The sequence below is a fragment of the Peromyscus eremicus genome, chromosome 16_21 (genome assembly GCF_949786415.1).
Source record: "Peromyscus eremicus chromosome 16_21, PerEre_H2_v1, whole genome shotgun sequence".
NCBI classification, from domain to species: domain Eukaryota; kingdom Metazoa; phylum Chordata; class Mammalia; order Rodentia; family Cricetidae; genus Peromyscus; species Peromyscus eremicus.
The window spans coordinates 24,947,378-24,973,312 of NC_081432.1; the positions used below are offsets into that span (position 1 = coordinate 24,947,378).

The 25,935-nt window shown below is 52.9% G+C and overlaps 2 protein-coding genes across 2 annotated transcripts in view; both read left to right on the forward strand.

Annotated features, from left to right (window-relative positions):
* Unc5b (unc-5 netrin receptor B) overlaps positions 1–5,366 on the forward strand; it is a 67,381-nt gene extending 62,015 nt beyond the window's left edge. The window contains exons 14-17 of the mRNA XM_059282249.1: positions 833–982; positions 1,646–1,810; positions 2,687–2,868; positions 4,743–5,366. Coding sequence (XP_059138232.1) covers positions 833–982; positions 1,646–1,810; positions 2,687–2,868; positions 4,743–4,908 — 663 coding nt within the window. The 3' untranslated portion in view covers positions 4,909–5,366. The remainder of the gene's footprint in view (positions 1–832; positions 983–1,645; positions 1,811–2,686; positions 2,869–4,742) is intronic.
* Positions 5,367–16,263: 10,897 nt separating this feature from the next.
* The window catches only part of Slc29a3 (solute carrier family 29 member 3), a 37,005-nt gene continuing 27,333 nt past the window's right edge, over positions 16,264–25,935 (forward strand). The window contains exons 1-2 of the mRNA XM_059243809.1: positions 16,264–16,369; positions 18,605–18,903. Of these exons, the coding sequence (XP_059099792.1) occupies position 16,369; positions 18,605–18,903 (300 nt within the window). The 5' untranslated portion in view covers positions 16,264–16,368. The remainder of the gene's footprint in view (positions 16,370–18,604; positions 18,904–25,935) is intronic.

Consider the following 25,935-nt stretch of genomic DNA (forward strand, 5'->3'; position numbering starts at 1 on the left):
GGCTTTCTCAAGCTCTGTGCTGGGGACTGATGCAACACAGACGGAAAGATCTGGTGGCATTGGTGCTAGCTAGTGTTCATCCTGGCCAGAGGGTGGTGTGAGGATCGACAGGGAAGCTGCCACATTCTGGCCTGATTGCGTTCTTTACTTGTTCAAGCCCCATCTATTCACTCTTCCTTCCCACTGCCTTTTTGCTCTTACTATACATGTCAACAGCCTACGTGGCCACCCAGCTACTAACTATCTCTTCACTCAGGTATCTTTCCTTCCAAATATTCTATTCATATACCTACTCCTTTATATATCCATCTGCTTACCTGTTTACCCACCTAACCCGCACATCTATCCAGCGATCCATTCAATCATCCGTCCATCCTTCCATTCATCATCTTTGTGTTCAACCATTCCTTTACTGTTAGTATCCTACCTGTATGTCCAACTTATCTATACATTTATCTAATTCTCCTTCCAAGCTCCTGTTACCCACACATGTGTTCTCTATATGCATCTGTCTATCCCTCTATCTGTCCACCTATATCATCTATCCAGTTTACCAATTATCTGTTTATCCCCCATAACCTGTAAGTAAGTCTGTCTGTCTGTCTGTCTATCTATCTATCTATCTCCCTCCTTCCCTTCCACCCTCCCTACCTACCCATCCATCATCCATCTACCCACCCATTTTCCATTCATCCACTCATGTATCTGCCCATCCATTCGTCTGAAGCACCTTCTTAATTGGATCACATGGGTCTGGCCCCAGACTAACAACTTGCAGTATAAAAGACCCCTGGGCCAAGGGTAACAAGTCCCTCCCACTGCCCGTCAACAGGAAGTGCTGGAGCTGGAGCGGACTCTGGGCGGCTACCTGGTAGAAGAGCCCAAGCCTTTGCTCTTTAAGGACAGTTACCACAACCTGCGCCTCTCCCTCCACGACATCCCCCATGCCCACTGGAGAAGCAAGCTACTGGCCAAGTACCAGGTGAGCACTGGGCCTGGGGAGGGGCGGGGAGGGGCGGGGAGGAACCACTGCTCCATCCTTTGTAGTGACGCAAGCATTGTTTCCCGGGTCTCTCATCCCTGTCCTGTCTCCCCAGTCTATTGTCCTCCATGATTCCAGCCATCTTCAGGCCCAATCCTAAATTCTGTGCCAGTGACAGCCACGTCTGCAGCCCCTTTTGCACCCCCCCCCCAAATACCCATGCCTATCACCTCCACATCTCCTTCAGGCCCTTTATACTGCACGGTGCTGGTCTGGGGCCACACCCGTCTAAACAAATACAAGCCTTGCAGACTAACTCTGCTGATCTCTGCACTCATGGTCCTCTGTTCCATTCTGCAGTATATGCCACCATGGAGGCCCTAGGTGCTCCCTGCTCCAGCTCGTGTACACACACACACACACACACACACACACACTTCGGTCTTCCCTTCCCATACAGGCTCATTTCTCAGCTCCCTCCCAGATTCAAAGGGGTCAGCACCGTTTAGCTAGCCAGCTTTCCCTACTCTGAAAACATTCCGCAGAGAGACCTGAACTGCCCCCAGAGGCCCAGCTCTCCCTGAGGCTGGTCCCCACCCACTTCTGGCAAATGCCTCCTCTCTCCTGCAACCCTCCCTGACCACCTGCCTACCTCTCCTGCAGGAGATTCCCTTCTACCACATCTGGAACGGCAGCCAGAAGGCCCTGCACTGCACTTTCACCCTGGAGAGGCACAGCCTGGCCTCCACCGAGTTCTCCTGTAAGGTCTGCGTGCGGCAGGTGGAAGGGGAAGGCCAGATCTTCCAGCTGCACACCACGCTGGCCGAGGTGAGGGTTGGTGACAGCCCAGGGGACTGAGGCTCTGGCACACAAGTGCACCTCACTCCCCAGCATCTCCCGTGAAGACTCCTCCTCTTCCCCTCAAGTCACAGCAGGGACCTGGTCACCTTGAGGGAGCAACCATCACTTACTGAGCGCTGTTCACATGGCATATATTACCAGATCAAGTGTCACACCCACAGGGAGCGGGGCTATAGTGGTCCCGGTGTGGGAGATGAGAGTCTCAAGGCTGGGGGCTGTAGCTCACTTGTCAGAGTGCTTGCGTAGCACACATGGTGTCTTGGGCTCCATCATCAAATAAACCAGGCATGGTGGTGTACTCCTGTACTCCCAACCCTTGGGATGTGGAGGCAGGAGGATCTGAGGTCATCTTCAGCTACATTGTGAGTTTAAGGATAGCCTGGGCTACGTGAGACCCTATCTAAAAAAAAAAAGGGTCTTAGGGAAGGGAATATCATTAAGGACTGGCCTGTGGCTCCCAACCGCTAACTTCAAATTGAGCTTTAGACAAAGCCCCCTAAGATGACCAGTGTAGTAGAAATCACTCACCTGACCTCTCTAGACTCTGTTTTCTACCTATACCACAGCTGGTCTTCATGGCCTAGGCCATGGCTATGACTCCTGGGGCTTCCTCCTCCCAAGGCTGAGTCAGCGTGTGCCCAGGGCTGATCCCAAGTAAGATCACACCTGATACGGGGCCCCAAGCCACCCTTGCTAGAGAGGACCTAGAGGAGACAGAGGTGAGCGTAGAGCCCAGGGCATAGTTAAGCTATAGCCTCAGCCCTTCAGCCCCTACCCAGGCAGGGAGACGGGATGGGCTCCTGTCCATCACGGGCTGTATCACTCTCCTCCCGACCCTTCCAGACGCCTGCTGGCTCCCTGGATGCACTCTGCTCTGCCCCTGGCAATACTGTCACCACCCAGCTGGGACCCTATGCCTTCAAGATACCACTGTCCATCCGCCAGAAGATCTGCAACAGCCTGGACGCCCCCAGCTCTCGGGGCAATGACTGGCGGCTGTTGGCTCAGAAACTATCGATGGACCGGTGAGTATCCCAAGCCTCTGTTGTCTTCGTATCCCAGCAGGCCAAGGCCAGCTCCCCAGCTCCGATCCCCTTGTGCCGTCATCAGTGACAGATCCACAGCTGGGTTTGTACGCACTGAGTCTGAGGTCACTGTCCCTCTGCCCAGCGTCCCTCTCAGAGAACAGGCCTGTGAACCAGGTGGGCTTTGAGTGATCGCCACATTCTCCAAGCCCTGCTCTGCCATAGTGTAGGCAAACGCTTCCTTGCCCATACCAGGGGCAGACCCAGCCCTGACACCAGGTAGCCGTGATCGCTACCAGCGTCTCGGTGCCCAGGCTCTTTTAGGGTACTCTGAATGCCAGGCATACGTGGTGAAAGTGTTAAATGGTCACTTGCTGGAAATTCTTATCCACTGGCCTTGAGCAGGGATAAAAGGTGGTTCAGACCGTGAAACGCTTGCGTCATACGCATGAGGACCTGAGTTCAATCCCCAGAACCCATGTCAGAATGCCGGGCATGCTGACACACACTTATAAATCCCAGCACAGGGGAGACAGAGACAGGAAGGTCCCTGGGATCTGCTAGCCAGCCAGTCCAGCTGAAGAGTGAGCTCCTGGCCAGTGAGAAACCCTGCCTCCAATGAGGTGGGCGGTGTTCCTCAGGATGACACAGGAGATTGTCCTCTGACCTACGCACACGTACGCGTTAAAAATTAATTTTTAAAAACAACTGGTTACTAGAAATGGGAGGGGCTGAGAAAGATGGGTAAGACCCCGCTCCTACCCTCAGTGGAGCGTGTCCTGCGGGGTCAGGCCCAGAATGAAAGTGAATGTCAGAGAAGTGTGTTAGCACAGCAGCTTGGAAGGTCTCTCAGGGTCCCCACATCTTTTGATGATGGTGATGAATAAGAGGTGAGGGTGCTTTGGGTGAGCTTGGACCTCATCGGCAGTGTGAGCGGCTGTGGGAGTCAACTCTTCCCCTCTGTGGAGTTCATCGGGCCGTTTAAAGGGGTAAAGATGGATCCCGGCCCACAGTTCCAGAGGCTTTGGCTCCTGCTCAGCTTTTGCCGCTGCTGTATGTCAAAGCTGAGCACTGTGGCAGGGGGGGGGGGGGGGGCCTACGATGGAGCAAAGTCACCTCAGAAGTAGACCACATGACCGGTTTCTTCCATCATGTCCCACCTTCCACAGGTCCACCCCCGGCCAACTATCTATTTAGATGTCACGAGCGTGTGTTCAGAACGTGTGTGTGTGCCGCACACTCTGCACGGGGCATGTGTGGAGGTCAGGGGACAACCTTGGGTGTCGGGCCTCACCTTCCACCATGTTTGAGGTGGGGTCTCTTGATTTTGCTGCCTGTGTGCCAGGCTAGCCCAGGAGCTTCCAGGGACTCCCTTGTCTCTGCTCCCTGAGGTGGGGATTGTAGACATTCACACTATGCATATGGCTTTTATGTTGGTTCCAGGGATTTGAACCCGAGTCCTCACATTGACCCACGGAACTGTCTTGCCAGGCCTTAATCAGATGTTGAGTCCCTCCGTGGGTTTATCTGTTGATGAATGTAGAGGCTCGGGACCCAGGCACTTGTTCAAAGCCCCACCTCAAAAAAACACTGCTTGTAGGAGATCAGGCCGTCCATCCACGAGCCTTTTCGGGAATACTGCATTCCCAGACTCTAACAGGAGATAACTGACGTTGTTCCTATTTTGGAGATGGGATGAGTCTTAGAGGATGCACTGATGTGCATGGGGCTGTACAGCCTGCAGTCGGAGGACCTGGGATTCAGACCCAAGGCTGTTGGAACTCTGGAGCCCAAGGCCTTCTAACTGCCTGGGTCTTCCCAACTCACAAGCAGATCACCTCAGGGAAGCCAACATTTCTCTCTCCTTCCAACAGGTACCTGAATTACTTCGCCACCAAAACTAGTCCCACGGGCGTAATCTTGGACCTCTGGGAAGCTCAGCAGCAAGATGATGGGGACCTCAACAGCCTGGCGAGTGCCTTGGAGGAGATGGGCAAGAGTGAGATGCTGGTAGCCATGGCCACTGATGGGGACTGCTGAGTGCTTGTGACCACAGGCCAGCTGGGGCCAGTATGAGACAGTGTAAGGAGGCCTAGCAGCCTCTCCATGGGGGTGTCCAGCCTCCGCCGTCCCTGGCTCACAGCGGGAACGGTCCCTCACCCCCCTCCCTGCCACAACCTTCAGGCCACCACCAGCCTTAGAAAACCTCTATGCTCTACTGCTGAGAGGCCAGGATCCTCTGCCTCACCGTTTCCTGGCTCACACTGGGATGGGCTGAGGCCTCTGGGGCAGCCTAAGGCCAGAGACTTTCCCCCTCCCGACAACCCACCACCCTCAGGCCTGTGACTTTGGGGGCCCACAGGTTTCAATTCTGTGTTCACATCGTCTTTTGCTAGGGATGTCTCTCCTTTTCCTGGTCCTCTTTGAAAGGTTGAGTTTAGTTCAGACAAACTGCTGTCTCCTATCTACAAGCAAAAAAAAAAAAAAAAAGGAAGAAAGAATGAATGAACACTTCCTAAGTCAGTGAGCAAAAACCACAAGGGAAAAAAAAAACCCAGTTTCTTAGGAAACGCAAGTGATTTATTATCCAGATACTTGGATAGGTCCTTTTTAAGAAAAAACAAACAAAAAAGTAAGAAAAGAAAAAAGGGGGGTGGGGTGGGCAGGGGGACTTTTATTCTCCAATGTGGTTAAGAGTGGCGAGCGCATTCATGGGCACATGTGTGCACATATGTGTACGTGCTCGGGTGTGGAAATGCTTTGCTCCTCCCGAATCCATTGTGGACTAAATTCCGACAAGGTCTCCGTTTCCCCAGCTTTGCAGGGAGCTGGTATGGGGTTTGAACCATGGCACTGGGCTCTAAATCTCAAGTGGAAGCTGGGGCCTGGTGGTCCTCCTACCCCCTAGACCCCCAGGCAGATGCCCTTCTGTGGCCTCCTGAGTTTCTGAGAATCTGGCTGGCTGTGACCTGGGGAGACTGTTCAGGTCTTTCTTACCCTGGAGGTTCCTGGTCTAGTAATGTGGCCCAGAGGTGAGGTTCCTGCGGAGAGTGGGGGAGGGGTCCTCCAGGTTCTCAGGCTGGATGGCTTTGTGTCTAGGTAGGCACTGGCCGGTCCACACCCCTGCGCCTCCAGTCCTTCATTCGCCCGTTCACTCTCCTGCTGGGATCAGGACATATGAAGGTAGCCTTTACTAAGTGGACGCCTTCACTCCTGGCCACAGCCTGGGATTTGAAAGTTGGAGCTTCTGAAGGGGGAGCAGGTTTCCTGGTCACAGACCCAGCAAGCGTCTGTGTCCTGGCTTCCCTGCCGCAGCTCCTGAGGTGGGGCTCTGAGACTGAGACCAAGGTGCCCCCGACACCTAGGTAAACACTGCCTCAGACAGTGGCCCTCAGCTCTTCCTGCCAAAGATGCCCATCCCTGTGGACATGACCTTGCTGGTCACTGTTAGCCCATGCACAGAAGGGACCTCTGTCCATTTGCACCCCGGGAGTCAGAAGACCAGGAACCAAGTCCATGCTGTGCCGTGTGACTTTGGGCACATAGCTGCCTTCTCTGGGGTTCAGTGTCCTTTTTATCTGTGAGGCCCCCTGAGGTCTCACACTCTTCTGGACTTCAGAAGGGACTCAAGTAGTGAGAAGTTGATCGTGGTCTGTATGACCTCCTTTGCCCATCCTCAGAAACCTGCCTGCCTGGGCACTTGGCAAGTGGGTTGCAGTTAGCTGGAGCCTGGGGTAGGGCTCCGAACGGACAGTTTGGTAGCAGCGACCCAGGTAATACCTGCCAACTCTGGCCCGAGCCGGGGCTGTTGGCTTGGCTTTTTCCACTTCCTGCCTCCAGTGAGCTGGAGCCTCCTCTACCCATTCCTGGCCAGCTTGGTGTTGCCGGGTCCTGCAGGGTATTTGTGTGTCATCTGGGGTGTATGTGTGTGTGCGTGTGTGGTGTGTGTGTGGCACACGTGTGTGTGTGTGTGCATGCCTGTGCTTTTCAACTTGGGCACATCAGGGCACCCCCCTCCCCCAGAACGCACACACCTGTTCCCATATGTGGACATGGCCTCTGTGCCCAGGCTTGTGCCCCTGGAGGTGGCCATGCCTGTTTGCTGTCACAGGTCAGTCAGTGTATATCCTATGTGCCTCTCCTGCCCTCTCTTATGGGGCCCATGATTCTGAGCTCTGGCCGGACTCCTCCTGAGGGATAGGGACCCTCCTCATCCCTGGATCTTCCAGGGCCCTCTGGTCCCCATCTTGAAGCTCCCGGGCATCCAAGTCAGCCCCTTCCACTCACCCTCGGAGGGCAGGTGGCTGGGAGCTTGGATGCAGGGATGTGAACATGGCTCTGTGTCCCTGGATTATATGCTGGGGATCCTCTCAGTCCCACCCATTCGTTCTGTAAACAACCTGTAAATAGCCTTCAGCATTCCTCTTGTAACGAGATTAATTTTTATGAGATAAATTATATTTCCTAGTCTAATAAAAAAAGAAAAAAATCCAGGTCCTGGCCTGTCGGATGTCTTCTTGGTGTCTTTTAATGGCAATTGGGTGTGATTGTCTTGTTCTTCCCAACAATCCACAGCAAGTGAGAGCTCCAATCCTTGATCCAGCTCAACCCCTTCACCTTACAGAAGGGAAAATGGGTGGAGGGGAATGGGCTTTTCGACAGGTGCACAGCAAGTTAGGTCCCCATGATGGCCTGGACCTCACCCTGCTCATCAGCTAGGCTTAAAGCACAGAACATAGGTGGCGGGGGGGTGGGGTGGGGGGTGAGGTGGGGGTGGACTAAGACCAGCACCCATCTGCCTCCCCATTCAGAAGGATGCGCCCCAACTGAGGCTGGGGGTGCTTCCAGTGCCGTCAGCCTGTGTTGTGAGGATGCTGTCCAGGCAGGACAAGAGTGACGTGAACACGGGTTGAGTGGTTGGGTACCAGGCACAGCTGAGCAGTTAACAACCCGGACAAATACCCGTCTAAGGGGGAGGGTGGCAGCATATTCTCTCGCCAATGACAGATAGCATTGAGTTCTCCCAGCAGGTGGCCCTTCTAATGAGATCAATGGACTTGTGTCAGTTTTCCTGCAGATGGACGGATCTGCAGGCGGAGGGTTGCATGTCTTAATTTTCACGACTGTTGGGTTACCTCCATTTAAACTGGTCCCCATCACCCTGTCCTCACCCTGTGACTTGGTCTGGTTGGCAGTTCCCAGCCTGTGTTGCTCCAGTCCCTTGAGTTTGGAGAGCCCTTGGCTCCGTTATGGAGGAGCACAGTGCCCACCACACATTTAAGGGTGGCGCCACCTAGTGGTTGCTTTCTTATCCCTGTGGCGAGACCCTCATGTTAATACAGGGTGTCTCCAGAGATCGAGGTTCCTATGGGCCTTGCCCGCCCTGCCTCCCCAGCACCTGTGACTGGCTCTAGGCCTGTCTCAGTGTGGAGAGCATGTGAGGCAGGTCTGAGATGAGACGTTAATAAGAAAAGGGAAATCCATGGGTCCTCTGGGTGTCTGGTCTGGGAGGGAGGCAGGGCACATGGTGTGTGCACACAAGTGTGCACACACTTCCATTTGGTCTGCTCTCACTACCTGGGCAGCTTAGACCTGAGACAGCCACATTCAGCGAGTTTCTAGGCCCCAGAAACTGCCCCAGGGTGAAGGTGTGTGATCTGAAAATTCAAGGAGAATTTATTGATACGACAGGCAGGTGGACATGTCCTAGGGGTAGGGCTGGGGTATGGGGAGTGAGCTAGGCTGGGCAGCTCATAGTGTAAAAAGTGAAACCTGTAGATGGTACACCGGGGTCAGGGTGAGAACAGGAAGTAAGGGTCCTTCTTGCCCTGAGAGAGTGGTTGTCTTGGGATCAGTGGGGTGGAGAGGACGGTGTGGTCCTCGGCACAGAGTTGTGAAGCCCATTGGCCGGCAGAATGAGAAAACAGGACAGGCTATAGAGGACAAAGGGGTCTCCCAAGCCACCATTAACTCTAGATCACAAAGGCCAGGCCTCAGAACGTTGTACCTAGACTGAGGTTAAAGCCGCGGTGTCTCCGAGTCGTGGGAGAGAAGCCGCTGCAGCGCTTCCCCAGGATGGCAGGAGGTCTTAGTTGCCCCCCCTCTTAGCAGCGGGTCTCCACTTTGGCAAGACCTGCACAGATGCCATCCAGCCACAGCAGAAGAGGGGCGGTAGGGCTTGGTGTGGACTTTGGCGTGAAGGAAAGATTCTCAGAAGGAACGTCCTGGAAAACCTGGCCCTGGGTACTGTGACTAATTAAGCCACCTTCTGCGTCCTTAGAGCCAATGTGCCACAGGGACAATAAGAAAGCCACCACTAGGTGGCGCCCGAAAACCGATGCAGTTAGAACCCGGAAGGAGCAGCTGTCCCAAAGTTCCGGAGTTCCTGATGTTTCTGACCACAACCCCGGGAGCTTGGAATGCTTTTCTCCAGGCATCCCAGGAGCGCCCTCCTCTGGTGTATAATGGGAATAGCAGTGAGGCTTAGAGCTGTGTGGGAGCCCGTTCTCGGGTTCCTCGTGGCTTTACCCAGCAGGTCCGCATAGAGGATGATTAGGGCCACGGGCCTGAGTGCAGGTGTCTGAGATGGTCTGCACTTGGCTGTGCTAGGGGAGGAGGTCTTTTGCTCCACCCCTTGGCGTCTCTATAAATACACTGGGGCAGAGACAGTCAGGGCCCATTGGAAGAGATTTCAGGCCTTCTCAAGGCTATCCTTTATTTTCTACCTGCTTTATCTCCGCAATATAAATCCTTCTATCTAATATTTCCTGCTGCTCGCACTCAAGAAAACTCTGGGGAACTGTAGGGTTGGTGGGTAAACGCCCAGCAGAGCTGGATCACAGAAATCTCCATTAGAAGTAAATGGTGAATTAACATCCATAAAAAATTGAAAAGAAAACCAACTAGAATTCCAGACCCTGTGAAGAGACCCTTCTCCTAAAAATATGTATTTTTATTTTATTTTATTTATTATTTTTGTTTGTTTGTTTCAAGACAGAGTTTCTCTGTGTAGTTTTGGTGTCTGTCCTGGAACTCACTCTGTAGACCAGGCTGGCCTTGAACTCACGGAGATCCGCCTGGCTCTGCCTCCTGAGTGCTGGGATTAAAGGTGTGCGCCCCCACCACGGCCTGGCTGTATTTATTTTTGATGGGTATGAGAGAGAGCACACACGTACCACAGCGTGGAGGTCAGAGGACTACTTCGTAGAGATGGTTCTCTCCACCCACCACTTACAATAGGTTCCCGAACCCTCACCCACCGAGTTATCTGGGGACACCAGAAGCTGTCCTTCTAAAGGTTAGCAGACTGACCTTGATAGAAACAGAAAGGCTTGGAGGAGGAGGCAAGCATGGGGAGGGGCTGGGCAAAGGAGAGTGGAAAGAGCACCTGGACAGAACAGTGCCAGCTGTGACAATGAGAAAAGGGGGCATCCAAGTGAGTCCTCAAATACTGTGGAATCAAACGACAGAACAGTAACGTAAGACCCGGCAGCGGCTGCAGCCTTGGAGTGTCTTGGGGTCTCTATGACCCAGCATCTCTCTCTGCTGTGATTTCCTCTTACAAAATGACCTGGGCACTCCTCCACCTAAAGATGAAGATTAGCCAGGTATGGCGCCGCACAAACGTAATCCCAGCAGCACCGGAGGATGGAGAGTTCAAGGCCATCCTCAGCTGCATAGTGAGCTGGAGATCAGCCTCCTCGTGAGACTCCACCCTGGATAACTCCTGGGTCACAAAAAGATGATCACCCCCCCCCCCCCAGAGACCATCACCATCATGCACCAAAGCCTACGCAGTCACAGCAAGCAGCTGCTTGTACTGTGGTCAGGGACCCCAGCTCAGGTCCCAGCGACAGCCAGGACCACTGAGAGACACACAAACAGGTAAGAAGGCAGTTGGGGCCTCAGCCTCTGGACCTTCCTAATGACGGAGACCACAAGGCAGAGACAAATGTGTTCACTGGGCACCGCCCATGGCATAATAAACACTTGACGCTGCTTTGTGTAAAGGGCATTCGTTTTAGGCTATAGTGAGCAGAAATGACCTTCTGGGGCACAAGAATAGCTCTGTTGGGTGATGGTGACTATTGAGTCTCATCCTGACAGAAGCATGTGGGCTGTCTGTGAAGTTATCTAGATTAGTTGGGAAGAGCAGCAGTAATATGGTTGGTGCCGTCCCACGGGCTGGGGTCCCTGGCTGGGCAGCATTCATTTCTCTCTGCCCCTGAGCAGGCATGCCATGTGACCAGCTGCCTCACGCTCTGCTCTTCCTCCCAGGACTCGCCCTACCCCCCATGATGGACTGTGAGCCATCAAAGTGTGAACCAAGAAAAGCCCTCCATTAAGTTCCTGCTGCCCAATATCATATCACAGCAATAAGAATGGGAACTAATAGAGACTTCTTGGCCAGGATGCGGATGGTGCGGTTGTTATCATGTGCATTCATCCACAAGCACCACCTGAGATTTGCATGCGGATCTCTATGTAGATTATGCTTCTGTGGGGACATGAGAGATCAGAAAGCAACAGAGAGCGTGGGATGGAGCGTGTAAGAAAGTGTGGGTCCAGGAGGCTCCTGAGCAGGCAGGGGGCTTAGGGGGTGGGATGAGGTGGGGCAGAGAGGGGACCAGACTAAGAAGGAGTGGTAGAGGAACTTCCTCGTTGTAAATGCAGAAGAGGGGTAGGGGATACAGGGCAGGGTGAACACCCTCGTGACTTTCAACTTTTCTGTGAAGTGGGGACAGGAGGACAGACAGTGCCGGTGGGATGTGGCCCTGCGGTTTGAAGCAGGTGAAAGCGGAGCTAAGGCGTGTGGGGAATACTGGGAAGCCCTGGCTTGGATTGGTGGTCATGGATTCCAGTGGACCCACCCGAATGCTGGTGCCTCTCCAGCGACACTCTTAAACTGGGTCTAAGTGAGCCGCCCAGGGTTGGCGCATAGTGGTACCAGGGAAACAGAGACATGGGTGTTCAGGGTGTTACTAAGACCTCGGGCTCTAAACAGACTCAGGATGAAAGTAAAGGGGTGTCCCGTGTATGGAGCAGGGACAGAGGATTCAAGGACCGGAGCCCCCTAAAGGTCAGAACTTTCTGAGGGAGCTGATGAGCCAGCACGCAGCAAGGAGAGGTGACTTGAGTTACCTTGGGGAGGGACTTGGATTAGAACTAGTTATTGCAGGGATATTAGAAGTATGAGTGTGTTCCGTTTGGGAGCCCTGGAACCCTGGCGGGTGGGATGGGGTGATTCTGGCGAGCCTAAACCCGAAGCTTGTGCAGTGGCAGAAAAATGGCCACAAGATGGCAGCATCTACCGGTGAGTCCCGATAGACGAGCTTGTGCCTGCCAGGCTGACTCCAAAGAAGGTACTCCTACCACCTGCGCGGCGGGTGGAGGGGCAGGGGGTGGAGGGGCAGGAGGAGGGATACGTAGGAAGCCCCTATCCTTTCGTCTTGTTTTGTTTTTTGGACAAGAAAAGTATAAACTAACTTTTTTGGAAATGTGTATACACAATTTCTTTTGTTTCTTTTGTGGATTTAAATTTTTAATAATTTTATTAATTTTTAAAGAACTTCATAGAATTATTTTGATCATACTCATCCCCAACTCCTTATCTGCCCAACTTGCTGTGCTCTCTGGCACATGCTCTCTCTCTCTCTCTCTCTCTCTCTCTCTCTCTCTCTCTCTCTGCCTCTCTCTTTCCTCATGGGGTTCAATTTCTGTTGTCTAAATTCTGAGTGTGCCTGCCCTGGAGAGGGGTCAACCTATCAGGGGCCACACCCTTAAAGAATACTGACTCTGCCTCACCTAGCTGCTCTTCCGGTAGGGGTAGAATTGCCCTGCCTTCTGTCCACCTGTCTCCTTCCACGATGAGATTTTGTCTGGCTAAGTTTGTGTGGGTCTTGTGCATGCTGTCCCAACCCCTGTGAGTTCATATGTGCACCCCCCCATTGTGCCCCCAAACACTATTTCCTTACAGTCATTTACCACCTCTGGCTCTTATAATCTTTCTACTCTTTTTCAGCGACCCCTGAGTCTTCCCTGAGAGGGAAGGGTGTGGTAGAGACCTTCTATTTAGGCCTTTTTTTTTTGTTTTTGTTCTTGTTTTTCTGAGACACGGTTTCTCTGTGTAGTTTTGGAGCCTGTCCTGGAGCTCGCTCTCTAGACCAGGCTGGCCTCGAACTCATATAGATCCACCTGGCTCTGCCTCTCGAGTGCTGGGATTAAAGGCGTGTGCCACCACCAGGCACAGACCTTCTGTTTAGGACTGAGCACTCCACAGTCTCTTATTCTCTAAATGTTGACGAGTTGTGGGAAAAGACCATATGGTAAAAAAAAAAAAAAAAACAAAACAAAACAAAAAAAAACCCAAAGACTCTAGGTGTAATGATCCCTGTTCATTGTCAACCTGACAGACGTTAGAATCATCTAGCAAGTGGGCCTCTGGCCATGTCTGGGTTGCATTACTTAAACTACACTCATTGAGGTGGGGAAACCAGCCCACTGTGAGTGGCACCAATCCCTAGCCAGGGAAATCTTTAACTATATAAAGATGGAGAAAGCGAGCTGAGGACAAGCATGCACACATACACTGTTCTCTGTTGACAACAGCTGTAATGTAATCTACTGCTTCAGGCCTATGCTGCCTGGACACCCCTGCCTAGATGGACCGGAAGAAGAACTGTGAGCTAAAAGAAACTGTTCCTGCCTTATGGTGCTTTCACTGGAGTGTTTTATCACAGGAGCAGAAAAGTAAATGAAGACAGCTGGTAGAGGCAGAAAACAGAGAGCTTGTAGACCTCCAGTCTTAGAAGATGAGGCCCTAAATACTTTTAATTTAGGTTTAAATCTTCCCAACACTCAGTTTGAATCTTCCCAACGATGTCTATGTTGGTGAGTTTTTTGTTAACTTGGCACAAGTTAGAGTCTTCCAAGAAAAGGGAACCTCAGATTCCATCAGATTGGCCTGTAGGCAAATCTATGGGACACCTTCTTGATTAATAATTGGCCCCCTGGGGACAGTGCCATGCCTCGGCAGGTGGTCCTGGGTTGTATTAAAAGCAAGCTGAGCAAACCGGAAGGCATTTTTATTCCATGGCTTCTGCTTCAGTCCCTCCCTCCAGGAGTTCCTGCCTCTTGAGTTTCTGCTCCAACTTCCCTTCATATGGACTGTGTGTGACTGGGGCATGTGAGCCACTAACCCCATTCCTTCCCAAGTTGCTTTTGGTCGTAGTGTTTACCACAACAGTAAAAAGTAAACAGAGACAACCTCCTTCTTTTCCTCCCTTCCCCTCTCTAGATTTATGTCAATGGGACAGAAGCGAGAGTCATCTGAGAGGAGGGAGCCTCAACTGAGAAAATGCCTCCAGAAGATCCAGCCCTAAGGCATTTTCTTAATTAGTGATTGATGGGTGGGGGAGGGGCAGCCCATTGTGGGTGGGGCCCTCCCTGGGCTGGTAGTCCAGGGTTCTATAAGAAAGCAGGCTGAGCAAGCCATGGGAAGCAAGCCAGTAAGCAGCACCCCTCCTCTGCATCAGCTGCCTCCAGGTCCCTGCCCTGCTTGAGTTCCTGTCCTGACTTCCTTTAAGATGAGAAGTGATGTGGAAGTGTAAGCCAAACCAACCGTTTCCTCCCCAGGGTGCTTTGGTCATGGTGTTTCCTCACAGCAACAGCAATCCTCAGACACATGGTAAGAAAAGCTGCTCTTTAGTAAGCGGACTTTACATCTATAAAGAAGGCCCTTGTGCAGGAGGGTGGCCCTCCCCATTCCTGATGGCTTTTTGTCAACTTGACACAATCTCAAACAGATCTATGAAGAGGAAATCTCAGCTGAGGAATAGCCACCATCAGATTGGCCTGTGGGGCATTTTCTTGATTAATGATGGATGTGGAGGGTCCAGTTCATTCTGGGTGGTACCACCCCTGGGCAGGTGGTCTTCGATTGGATAAGAAATAAGACTGAGGTCTGGTGTGGTGGCACATGCTGTTAATCCCAGCTCTGGAAAGGTAGAAGCAGGCAGATCTCTGTGAGTTCAAGGCCAGCCTGGTCTACAGAGTGAACTCCAGGACAGCAAGGGCTACACAGAGAAACCCTGTCCCAAACACACACACACACACACACACACACACACACACAAGGCTGAGCAAGCCACTGAGAGCAAGTCCTGTAAGCCAAAGTTCCTTCCTGGGTTCTGCTTCCAGCTTCCTGCCTTCAGTTTCTGCTGGGACTTCCCTCAGTGAAACTCTAAGGTGGAATTAACCCCTTCCTCCCCAAGTTGGTTTTACTCAGTGTTTTACTACAGTAAACGACACAGGGAGATGAGGAGAACTGCACAGGCCACCTTCCTGTTTGCTGGCTTTTCCTGATCCTAAGGCTCCCTTGCCCACTCTGTGCCCTGGAGGGGATGTGCCTATGGTGGTCTGGAGCATGCCAGCTTGCGCTCTCCCACAGGGCCATGCTCCAGTCCCCACTCCTTCCTCTTGCACTTGAGGATGGTATTTAAACCTGAGCTTAAGGCTGTGTTTTTGAGAACTGCTCATTTCTGAGCCTCACCCATGTGTGCATGTGTATATGTGGGTGTGCATGTGTGTACAATATGCACATATGAGTACATGAACATGCATGTGTGTACATGCGTATGAGTGTGCATGTAGGTATGTAGGTGTGCACGTGTGTCTCAAGTAGCCTGGGCTGACAACATACTCCCTATGTAGCTGAGGGGGGCCTGAACCCCAGCCCCTCCCAAGCGCTGGGTGATAGGTGAGCATCTCCACACCCCCTGCGATGGAGGAAGAGTCTTGCTCCGGGTCACCCAGCTAGTAAGGGTATGGGTAGAAAGAGGGCCCGGACTTCTGCCACTCTTAGGTGTTTCCCTCGCCCCCCCCCTTTTTTTTTTCTCAAAAAGAAGACAAAACAAAGCAGGTCTGCTCCTTAGCCCCTACTCGGGCCCAACTCTTCAGAGCTCCGGCACCATCTTCAGCCCTTTTCCTGACCTATATCTCGGAGTCTCCCAAAAGTTTTCCTTCTTTGGCGTCCGGATCGCTCCTCCACACACACCGGCTCTGAGTGCGCGAGTTGGCCTCGGCTCATGGCCACCAAATAGCTTCAAGCTCTGCGTCCCCTTCCACCTAGGCTGGGAGGCCAAGTTCATCCTTGGGGCTGCATCCTGCTCTGGAAGTGTTGGGGGGCGGAGAATCAGAGAGTGGTGAGGCACCTCAGGGAATGAGGAGGGGGGAGATTCTCCCGGGGGATAGGGGCGGGATGCTAACAGGGCGGGTCCTGGCCCAGAACTTCGCTTTCTGCACTTGGCGAACGGATGCCTGCAGTTTCAGCCGTGCGCCAGGAGGGGGCGCGCTGCGGGTCGGGGCCCGGTGGGAGGTGCCAGGGAACCCGGAAGCGCTGGGCGGGGCCGGGGAGGGCAAGGGCGGAGCCCGGCCTGGCTGATCCCTAGGCGCAGTGGCCCGGCTCCCGGGACCTGGTGAAGGTAGAAGCGCGACAGCGACAGTAAGTGCGGGCGCGGTGGATCCCATGTTTGGCTGGGTCTCCCCGCTCCCGAGGCTGAACCTGGCCTCCCCGCCTCACTCTCTGATCCTGCGTGTGGGGACAGGTCAGCCTGAAGGATCCAGAAGGCTTTGCGGGTCCAGATCGAGTGCCACAGCTGTCTCTGTGGAGAGAACTTGTCCCAGCCTGCTGTCAGGCTAGCTCTTCGCCCCCAGCCTGTGTCCTCAGGAGCCATCGAGGCACGCGCACACGGGCTGGCCAGGCTCTTCTCAGTCCCTAGGCGCCCACCCTTTCCAGCTCTGATTAGCCCTTACCCCCCAGGACTCCAGGCAGGAGCAGGGGCAGCCTGGCCTGGGGAAGCTCTTGGCCTCCTCTTCTTTCTTTGTCTTTCTCTGTTCATGCGAAGCCACAGCTACCTTTTATAAAGAGTAATAAGGCTTTGCTCAGTCTGCTGCACCGCCGGTGACCCGGTTAGAGAGGATCCCTGGCAACTTCAGATGCTTGGTCAAGGCTGAATGGTCCTTGATGAACAGACACCACAGCTGAGAAGGGCCTCCGGGCCTGTGTGGATCTGGGTCACCCGCGCTGGGCCCCCGCACCCACCACACTCCTAGCCTGAACTTTTGGGAATGGCTCCTCGCAAGTTCTCTGGTGGTCTCTGTGGTTCATGGTTGTCTTTTACATTTAAAAAGAAATTAAGTGTATGCACGCTTGTCTTTCTGTGGGTGTGTGAAAGTTCTTTCAGGTGCCCACAAAAGCTACGAGAAGGCATTGACTCCCCTAGAGATTCAATGGAGTTATAAGTAGTTGAGCACCTACCTGCCTTGGGTGCTGGGATCTGAACTCAGGTCCTTTGAAAGAACAGCAAGTGCTGTTGACTGATGAGACATCTCTCCAGCTCCTGTTTACATTTATTTAAACAATAATTTTAAGTGTGTGTGTGTGTGTGTGTGTGTGTGTGTGTGTGTGTGTATCTCCGTGCATACTCTGTCTGGTTAGATGGTCATCTTTGGTCTCCATGTGAGTCAAGGCTACAGAGGGACCCTGCTCACCCTGACAGGACACTGTAGAACCTCCGGCCTCCCTGCTCCAGGGCACAGCTGCAGTAATCTGGGGTGATGTCGGGGCCCTGCAGAGTCCATTCATGCAGCAGTGTTGATGAAGGTCCCCTTGGGCCTTCTCTGCTCATAGCTTCATGCTGCAGGACGCCTTCAGGAGGGAGGTCTGCAGGGACTTGGAACCAGCAGAGTCACATTCCTAGACCATCCCTAGGGTTGGGGCTTGGGAGTCCCCAGGGGGCACGCAGATTGCCTGGCTGTATCATTTCATACCACTGTGACCTGGCATGTGACAAGTGGCTTGGTCTTTCTGAACCTCAGACTTATTATCTGTGGATAGTACCTAACAGTCGGCTCTCATGGCTCACATGTTGGGTGTGACCGTGGCATTCTGAAGTGCTGCAGTTGTTTCTTTGTGAGTAGGGTCTCACTTAGTCCAAGTTAGCTCTTGAACCCTCTATGTAGGAGAGGCTGGCCTTGAATCCTGATCCTTCTGCCTCTACTTTCAGAATCCTACTGAGTTTTAGGGGTGTGTGTGTGTGTGTGTGTGTGTGTGTGTGTGTGTGTGTGTGTGACTATTCCTGGCCCAATTCGATGATTAAACAGCTAATACACATTGCTCAAATTCAAAAGGCACAAAAATAAGGACTAACAGTGAAGCTTCCTCCCTGTCCCAGTCTCCCTCCAAAAACACCCACTGTTGGAAGACCCCTGTGTATCTTCCAAGGTATGTTGAGCGCATGCACAAAAGCATGTGTGTGTGTTTCCCCCTACTTACACTTTTTGCATAAAGCAGAAGAGCTGGGGAGCTCGTTCTTTGCCCATCAAGGGTTCTGATTCCCAGGTGAAGGCCTTTAGCCCAGGCTTGCCCTTCTGCACTACTTGTCTCAATCTGTACCTGCAAGGGTGTTCACACCACTTGTCCCATACTGTGTATGCATTGCCCATGTTGTCCTTGCACAGCTGAGATGACCTCTGAGGTCACTACCATTCTGACAGCCTGTCCTTTTTCCAGTATGGCATTTGACTTTCTTCCTGACCCTAAAGCCCGAAGCTCTCCAGCCAGACTTCAAGGACAGGTTAGACCCGGCATAGGCTAGAGATGTCGCCTAGAATAAGTCAGTCCCCAGCCTTGATGCCTGCTCACCTGCCCTGTCTGTGTCTCTCTCTGCTCCCACAGTGGCCGTTGCCTCCGAGGACAATGTATACCACAGCTCAAATGCCACCTACAGAGCCTCGGGCAGCCCTCACAAAGCTGACCAGGAAGCCCTGCTGGGGAAACTACTAGACTACCCAGCCCCCGGCCTGCAGAGGCCAGAGGACCGCTTCAATGGAGCCTACATCATCTTCTTCAGCCTGGGAATTGGGGGCCTCCTCCCCTGGAACTTTTTTGTCACTGCCAAGGAGTACTGGGCGTTCAAACTCCGCAACTGCTCCAGCCTGGCCTCAGGGACGGACTCTGAGGACACAGACATCCTGGTAAGGGCTGTTTCCCTCACAAGGGGAGCAGGTAATCTGGAGCCAGATCATCCTTAGGGGTTCTGGAGCGAGGTCCTTTACATGTTGAGAATATGGGTGTTGATGCAGATGCTGTGTGGGCACAGTAGGAAGAATCCACTGGACCCTAGGCCTTGCATTATGCGGTACCCAGGCCTCGTCTCTACCTCCTGAGGCTGAAGGGATGGAGCTGGGCAGACCCAACCCCTACTTCAGACTGTCTGCCATTGTCTGTGGGAGAAGGATGGACATGATGATTCTATACAGTGTGTAGTGGTGCATGTTAGAATACAGAGTCTCAAGGTTGGGGATTTAGCTCAGCGGTAGAGTGCTTGCCTAGCAAGCACAAGGCCCTGGGTTCGATCCTCAGCTCAAAAAAAAAAAAAAAAAAAAAAAAAAAAGAAAAAAAAGAAAAAATACAGAGTCTCTGCTTCCAGGAATTGAAAGTGTGGCTCTTACAGTGTTAAGTCAGCTGTGAGGTACAGAAAATACCAACCAGTAGTAGCTAAAATGAGGGATGGTCATTTTTCTGTCACAGTCAACTTTGGGCAGGTGGCTTGCTTCGCCACACGTAGTCTTCACATCCAAGGTCACCTCATAGTCCAAGATGGCTGTTGAGGCTCCAGCCATTACAGCATCTGTAGGAAGAGAGAAAGGAGGGAATGCCTGTTGCTTGTAAGAAGTTGTACCTTCCTCCTCTTTCCATTATATTGGTCCAAACTCAATCATGCGACTCCATCAGCTACAGAGAAGGCTGGAAAATGTAGTCTTTTTGTGTGTCCTAGAGCTTAAAACCAAGGCTTCACACCTGTTAACATGCCCTGCACACACACACACACACACACACACACACACACACACACACACACGAGAGAGAGCTGTCAAATACGGTCATTAAGCATGGTCTTATATCATAGCTTTGTAACACTGTTGTAAACTAGAGGCCCTATAGCTAAGCGAGACAGAGTGTACCAGTCTGTTCCCCATGGCTGGGAGCAAAGTACCACAAGCCAGGTGAGTGGTAACCTTCCTTCTGAAGAAAGGAACATCGCTTTGGCTCTTGGTTATGGCCCTCGGTTGAGAGGCTGTGTCTGGAGGTGGCGTTTTTTTTGTTAGCGGCATCTTCAGGTGGCACAAGGCATCTTGTGATGAGGAAAGACGAACATCTGTCTGGTCCCTCTCCCTCTTCTCATAAAGCCACCAGGATGCACCTGTGAGGCTCCATCCCGTGACTAACCGTAATGCCCTCTACACGTCCTAGTTGGAATCGGTGTCCATCCTCTTTATCCCTCCCGGTGAGGAATGTATTTCTGTATAGGAAAGTTTGGGGGGACTCAGACCATACGCCACCTATATCCTAGCGGGGAGTGAAGTCTTGGGAACACACTCAAGTCACTGTGGCCTGGAGCAAAGGGACTTGAAGGGTGAGCAGGAACTGCCGCAGGAAGGAGGCACTAGCTTTCAGAGTCCTTTGTCTTATTTTTCTGCCGTGAGGATCCAGATCGTCTGGAGGTCACCACAGCAACGTTCCCTCCATGATGGCGGTGACAATGTTATCCCCTCAGGAAGGCTGCACCACCACCGGGTCCAAGGTCAATGCCTAGTAAGGGAGGAGGGCTCAGAGGAGCCTGACTGCACATGGTATCGGAACTGTCAAGAGTAGTTCTGCAGTGGGACCTGGAAAGCTTGGCTCTTTTTACCTGCAGTACTGGTGGGGGCAGGGCTAGCTCTTAGACATGTCAACACAGGAGGCTGACACTGCTCAGCCGTGTGCCCCTCTTCCACGGGGCCCTCGGGGACAAGAAGGAATGTGCTGGCAGATCCCAGCCAAGCCCTCTAGTGGCCCCAGAGGTGGCCCACTTCTCTTTCTTTGAAAGCCCCTCTGAGTCCTTGGCCAGCCCTCCAGAACGTGCCTCAGTTTTGTGTGCCGGAAGTCACACAATGAATGAGATATCTGAGCATCACTCCAGGGCTCCAGCTCACACATGCCTGAATCACTGGTAGCCACTTCCAGAACTACCCGTGACACCCAGCCCGGGGTTTCTGAATGATCTAGCTGAAGGTTCAGAAGGGACGCTGGCCTTTTCTAAGATTTCACATGACACTGACTGATGTATACTCCTCACCCCACCCACATGGTTCTCATGCATGGGAGGGGGCCATTTCTGCGTGCTTATGAATTCAGAGGTGGCTCTAGGGTCTAGAGCAGAGGCTGTCACTGCGTATGTGCACCCGAAGAGCCCCTAGGGACAGACCACAGTGGCTTAGAATCCTACTGCCCCCACATGGGACCATGGGACCAGGAGCAGCCTGAGAACTTGTTGGTGACAGGCCTGTGTTGGTGAAATTATTAAGGCCACTCCGAGTAGTTAAAAGGGAGGTTTATTTAGTGGCATAACTTACAAATGAAGGGATAGGTATGTTGCAGGGTCTGGGAAAGACGTAGCGCAATCCAGCGGTGTTCTCTGGAGAACTCTGCTTGGTCTACCTCCAGCGTCCAGGGTCCAGGAACCAAGAGAGTCGGCGCATCCGGATCTCGGGTCTTCAGGGTCCTCTCTTGGCCCCGCCTTATAGGCGTGACAGTTACCGAAGCCTCAATGGGGGTTGGAACTTCCAGATCAAGGTTGGAATGGCTACCCACTACAGGCCTGTTTCACCCAGATCCTGGAGTCAGGGCCTACACATTCACACAGGTGGCTGATGGAATGGTGGGCTTTAGGAAAGCTCCCCCAGGACATGGCCTCTCTTGGCTCTGGATCCTGCACACTCTGTGTTCCTTGTGTATAGACTGGTTATACCGCCCTCCTAGGGAAGCTGTGGCAAGGAGGTCCATTATTCCATGCCACGGGATAAGGTCTGACACCAGTGTCCAAGGTGTTGTGTAAACAGTATCTTCGCATCATGTGGAACTGGCCTCATTCTTTTATGGACCTAGTGACACACGAACCATCCAGCCCTCTGCAGGCCTCGCTGACCGAAACAGCCCCCTGGCCTTCCTCCAGAACCTCTCTGCCTGCCTGTCCATCTGTCTGTCTCCCCAGGGGCAGGGCTAGGCTGTGTGTGCACTGTCCCTCCCCTGCTCGGTCCGTCCTCGGGCCTGTCTGCCAGCGAAGGGACGCGGTGCTCCCAATCCTTCCCAGCTGCAGGCACTTAGTGTTCCAGGTCCCGCTAGGATGCTTTATTGCCGCGCTCGAGCACTGGCAGGTGCAGGCATAGTACCTGCCCGCTGCCCGCAGCTCCTGGCTCTTGGCATCGGAGATGAGAGACCTGTCACCCCCTCGATTCATGGGCCAGGCTGGGGAAAGCGAGCGTGCTGGGGCCTTTTCTGCGTTTGACAGGGCTGTTTTTCTTTGCCTCCTCGTTTAGTACCCACCCGTTGCCACCCATCTCCCTCCTGCTCTCTCGCCATTTGCTGATAGCCCCAGTCTGCCCGGCGTCCTGAGGGCCACTGGGAGTAGGGGAGACAGCTTGTTCCCGTACACCCTTTCCTCCAGCGTGTTGCTAAGGTGGAGGACGTTGGCCCAATAGGAATGTTGACAGCCATCCCATTGTGTCACCTTCGGGGCCACCTCCCGTCCCGGGGCTCATTTCCTATTGCCTACAGCAGGTCTGGAGACGGTTTAGAAAGCTTTCTGCCTTCCCAGCCCTCTCCTCTTGGTTCTCTGCAATAAGAACCTCAGCTATAGCCCAGGGGGTGGGGGAGTCGGGGGCAGCCGCCCTGGACTGAAAACCATCAGGGCAAAAGTAGACTAATTGACGTGGAAGGATAGCTCAGGGGAGCCGCGAGGGCTCCGGTTTCCTCGGCCCCGCCGGGCCAGCAGGGGTGACACAGGCTTTCTCTTCTATCCCTGAAAGATCTGTATAACCTCTTCTGAGACAGAAAGCCAGAAGCTCTGACAGGTTAAGCGACCTGCCCAAGGTCACACAGCAAGGTGGGGCTGGAGAGAAATGCATTGGGGAGGGGAATTGGATAGGTAGACGATCACAAAACTGGACATGCTCTCAGAGTGGTGTGTAGGAGGCTGTTGCGGGTGTGTGGCCAGGCTGCCTTCTTCTCTTGTGAAGCCAGGGACCTGGAGCTCCGTCCTTGGCCTCCACCCCTGGACCCAGGCTGTCAGGGTCCTTTATCAACATCCCCACCTCTGTGTCTGAGGCTGTTTGTGTGTGTGTGTGTGTGTGTGTGTGTGTGTGTGTGTGTGTGTGTGTGTGTGTGTTTTCAAGTCCGTGGGTGTTTCCCTGAGAACCCCCAGGCCCTCCCTAGGCCACAGGTTCACATCTGTGTCCTTAGAGCACCAACGTTTCCCCGTCAGGGCCTCACCATGAAACCCAGGGTGTTGAGCCAAGCTTTGGTGACTATGACCCAGTTTCGCTATACAGCAAGGGATGTAGGATCCAGTGAACTGGGAGGATTGCCTTCCCACTGCACTGGCAACCCTCAGGACGTACACGGGTAAGCATCTGGCAGGTGCCTAGCACATGGTAATATGTCGCAAGGATGTGTGGCATTAGTTATCATGTGGTTAAGGAGGAAAGTTATACCCTGATTTAAGGGAGGGCTTATGCTGTAGGAAAACAGATCTGGGGTCACCATGGTCCACCTTTCAGATGGATTGGCATAGATGTTAAATGAGGTTTTTCCCTAGGGAAGGCCAAGTTTACCTGGCTCAGCCGATGGGGGAACCTAGGGAGTCCCATTCCAGTATTTACCGCCTACTAGTCCTGTCCCAATTGTCTAGCCACGGAATAGCACAATATGGGAGCTCCCCCATATAATTAAGGGCAGGCACCCAACTCCAGAGGGGAAGGGTTAAAAGGAACCGGGATGAACTGGCTTCTAAAAGAGGAACTGGAGGATGGGTTATCACCGGGCTTGTTGGAGGATGATCTGCTGACCGCTACCAAGTCCCTACCATGCTGCTTGCACCCACCCACGCTGTGACTTACCATCCATCACCCACACGCCATTCTGGTTAGTGTTTTGTCTCCAGTTTCCAGATGGGGTAACTGAGGCTCCCAGGTTTGAGGTCAACCAGCCCAAAGTCACTTGCTAGCAACTGGCAGAACTGAGATTTCGATCAAGCCAGAGACCTGGCAGAGTCCCTGCAATAACCATGCCCTGACTTGTCACTATGCCCCCATGGTGGAGTCACCAGGGAGCTGCTACAAACTACCCAGCCACCTGGTTCTGACTCACTTGGGCACACGCATGCCCAGCTTTGTAGACGAGGCTTATGCACAGCTAGTGAAGAACCACTGAGATCAAAGGGAAATGGTCCAGTCAAACGGGGTGAAAAGCAGCTGTCACTAAGTAGGCTGTGGCTAGAGCAGCAGAGACTCCGGGGAGCCATCTCAAAGAACTTCCTCCAGTGCAAGCCAAGTTGCCAAACCTGGCAGTGGGAAGCCTGTTTCCTGTTTGGAGAATTAGAGCAACCCTACCCGGAAGTCCAAGGAATGACCTCTCCTATAGTAGAGAGCTGGGGTCAGGGTGGGGGGTGCTGACAGGACCCTTACAGAGCAAGGGGGCTGGGGACTGGCTGGGGAGGCTTGGTATCGAGCATGGTTGATTCTTCAGTGTATCTGTGTTGTCTCCAAGCCAGGGATGGCCTTGGGTCTCTTGGCCCTGTCTCTGGGAGAGGCTCACCATGAGGAGGACTGGGGAGCCTAATGAGTGTGGCTAGGAAAAAGGCTGCATAATCCTCTTCCTGTCTCCAGGGCTTAAGGACAGGAACAGTGGGGCCTATGGGCTCTCGAGATAGGAGTCATCTGAGGGGGGTACAAAGCAAGATGATAGGAAGCCTTGAAAAGGAAAGGCATGTGTGCCACCCCACCCCACCCCCCACCTACTATGAACCTCTGCAAGGCCTGGACTGGCCCAGGTACCTACCCAGGCTTTTCAAAGAAGTGGGAAGAGTTTGGGATAATTTATGTCATGAATTCTGTATACCTGGGAGAGGGCAGGGCCAGCACTGCCTCTTGGGGCCACAGGGCAGCTAGGAGAGCCAGTCACATCCCCACCTGCTGTATGACAAGGATAAGACATGCTCTGTGGGCCTAGGTCTCTGTACCAGTGGTATGTACACAGTGCTCAGAAACCACGAGGGAAGAAGGCCTTGACATTTTTACTGCGCGTGTTCTGAGGCCTTCACTAAAGCTGGGCCACAGCAACAGTCTTTACTGAGCCTTTGGCTAGGGGCACCAAGTTGACCATGAGTTCTGTAATGTTTAGCGGGCATCCTGTGCCAGGCAGAACCTTCGTAGGCATAATCTCCTGGTCGTCGCTGCAGGGGACATCATCACGGCTGAACAGAGGCAAGGAATCCTCACCCAGTAACACATACATGACAGCTGGGACTGAGTCGAGTATCCTGTGTGTCATCCCTGTTAACTCCTGGGCCCTCTGTGTCTGCATTTTTTAATGTTTCCACTTCTTTTGGACCGTAATATTCGATGCGCCTGGGAAAGCCAATGTCTGCAAGAAAGCTATACTTCCAGGGAGTGGTATCTCTATGTAAACATGCAACGACTCCTTCAGCCTAGCTTGGTGGTGTAGGCCTGTATGTAATCCCAGTTACTCAGAAGAAGGAAAGAGAGATGGGGAATGAACTGAGTGGTAGACTATTTGCCTAGCGTATGAGAGGTCCTAGGTTCAGTTCCTGGTAAAATGTGAATTAAGCAATTGAGTAGACAAAGTCCTCTCTGCATGCAGGTGTGAGGAGTAGCATATAACAGGCAATGGTGTGAACCAGGCAGGAAGGGATAGTCTGCCCTCGGATTTGACCCTGGGCCAGTGTCCTTGGAGACTTTCGGGAGTGGAGATGGTACCTAGATAGCCTGCTGGGGGTGTTTACTAAATTAACAGGAGCTTGTTTACGAAGTTAACAATCTTGTTGTTGGAGTTGATGGAGAGAAGGCTCACAGGTTGGGAACACTGACTGACCGCTCTTGCAGAGGACCCAAATTCAGTTCCCAGCACCCACATGTTGGCGCACAATCATCTGTAACTCCAGTTCAGGG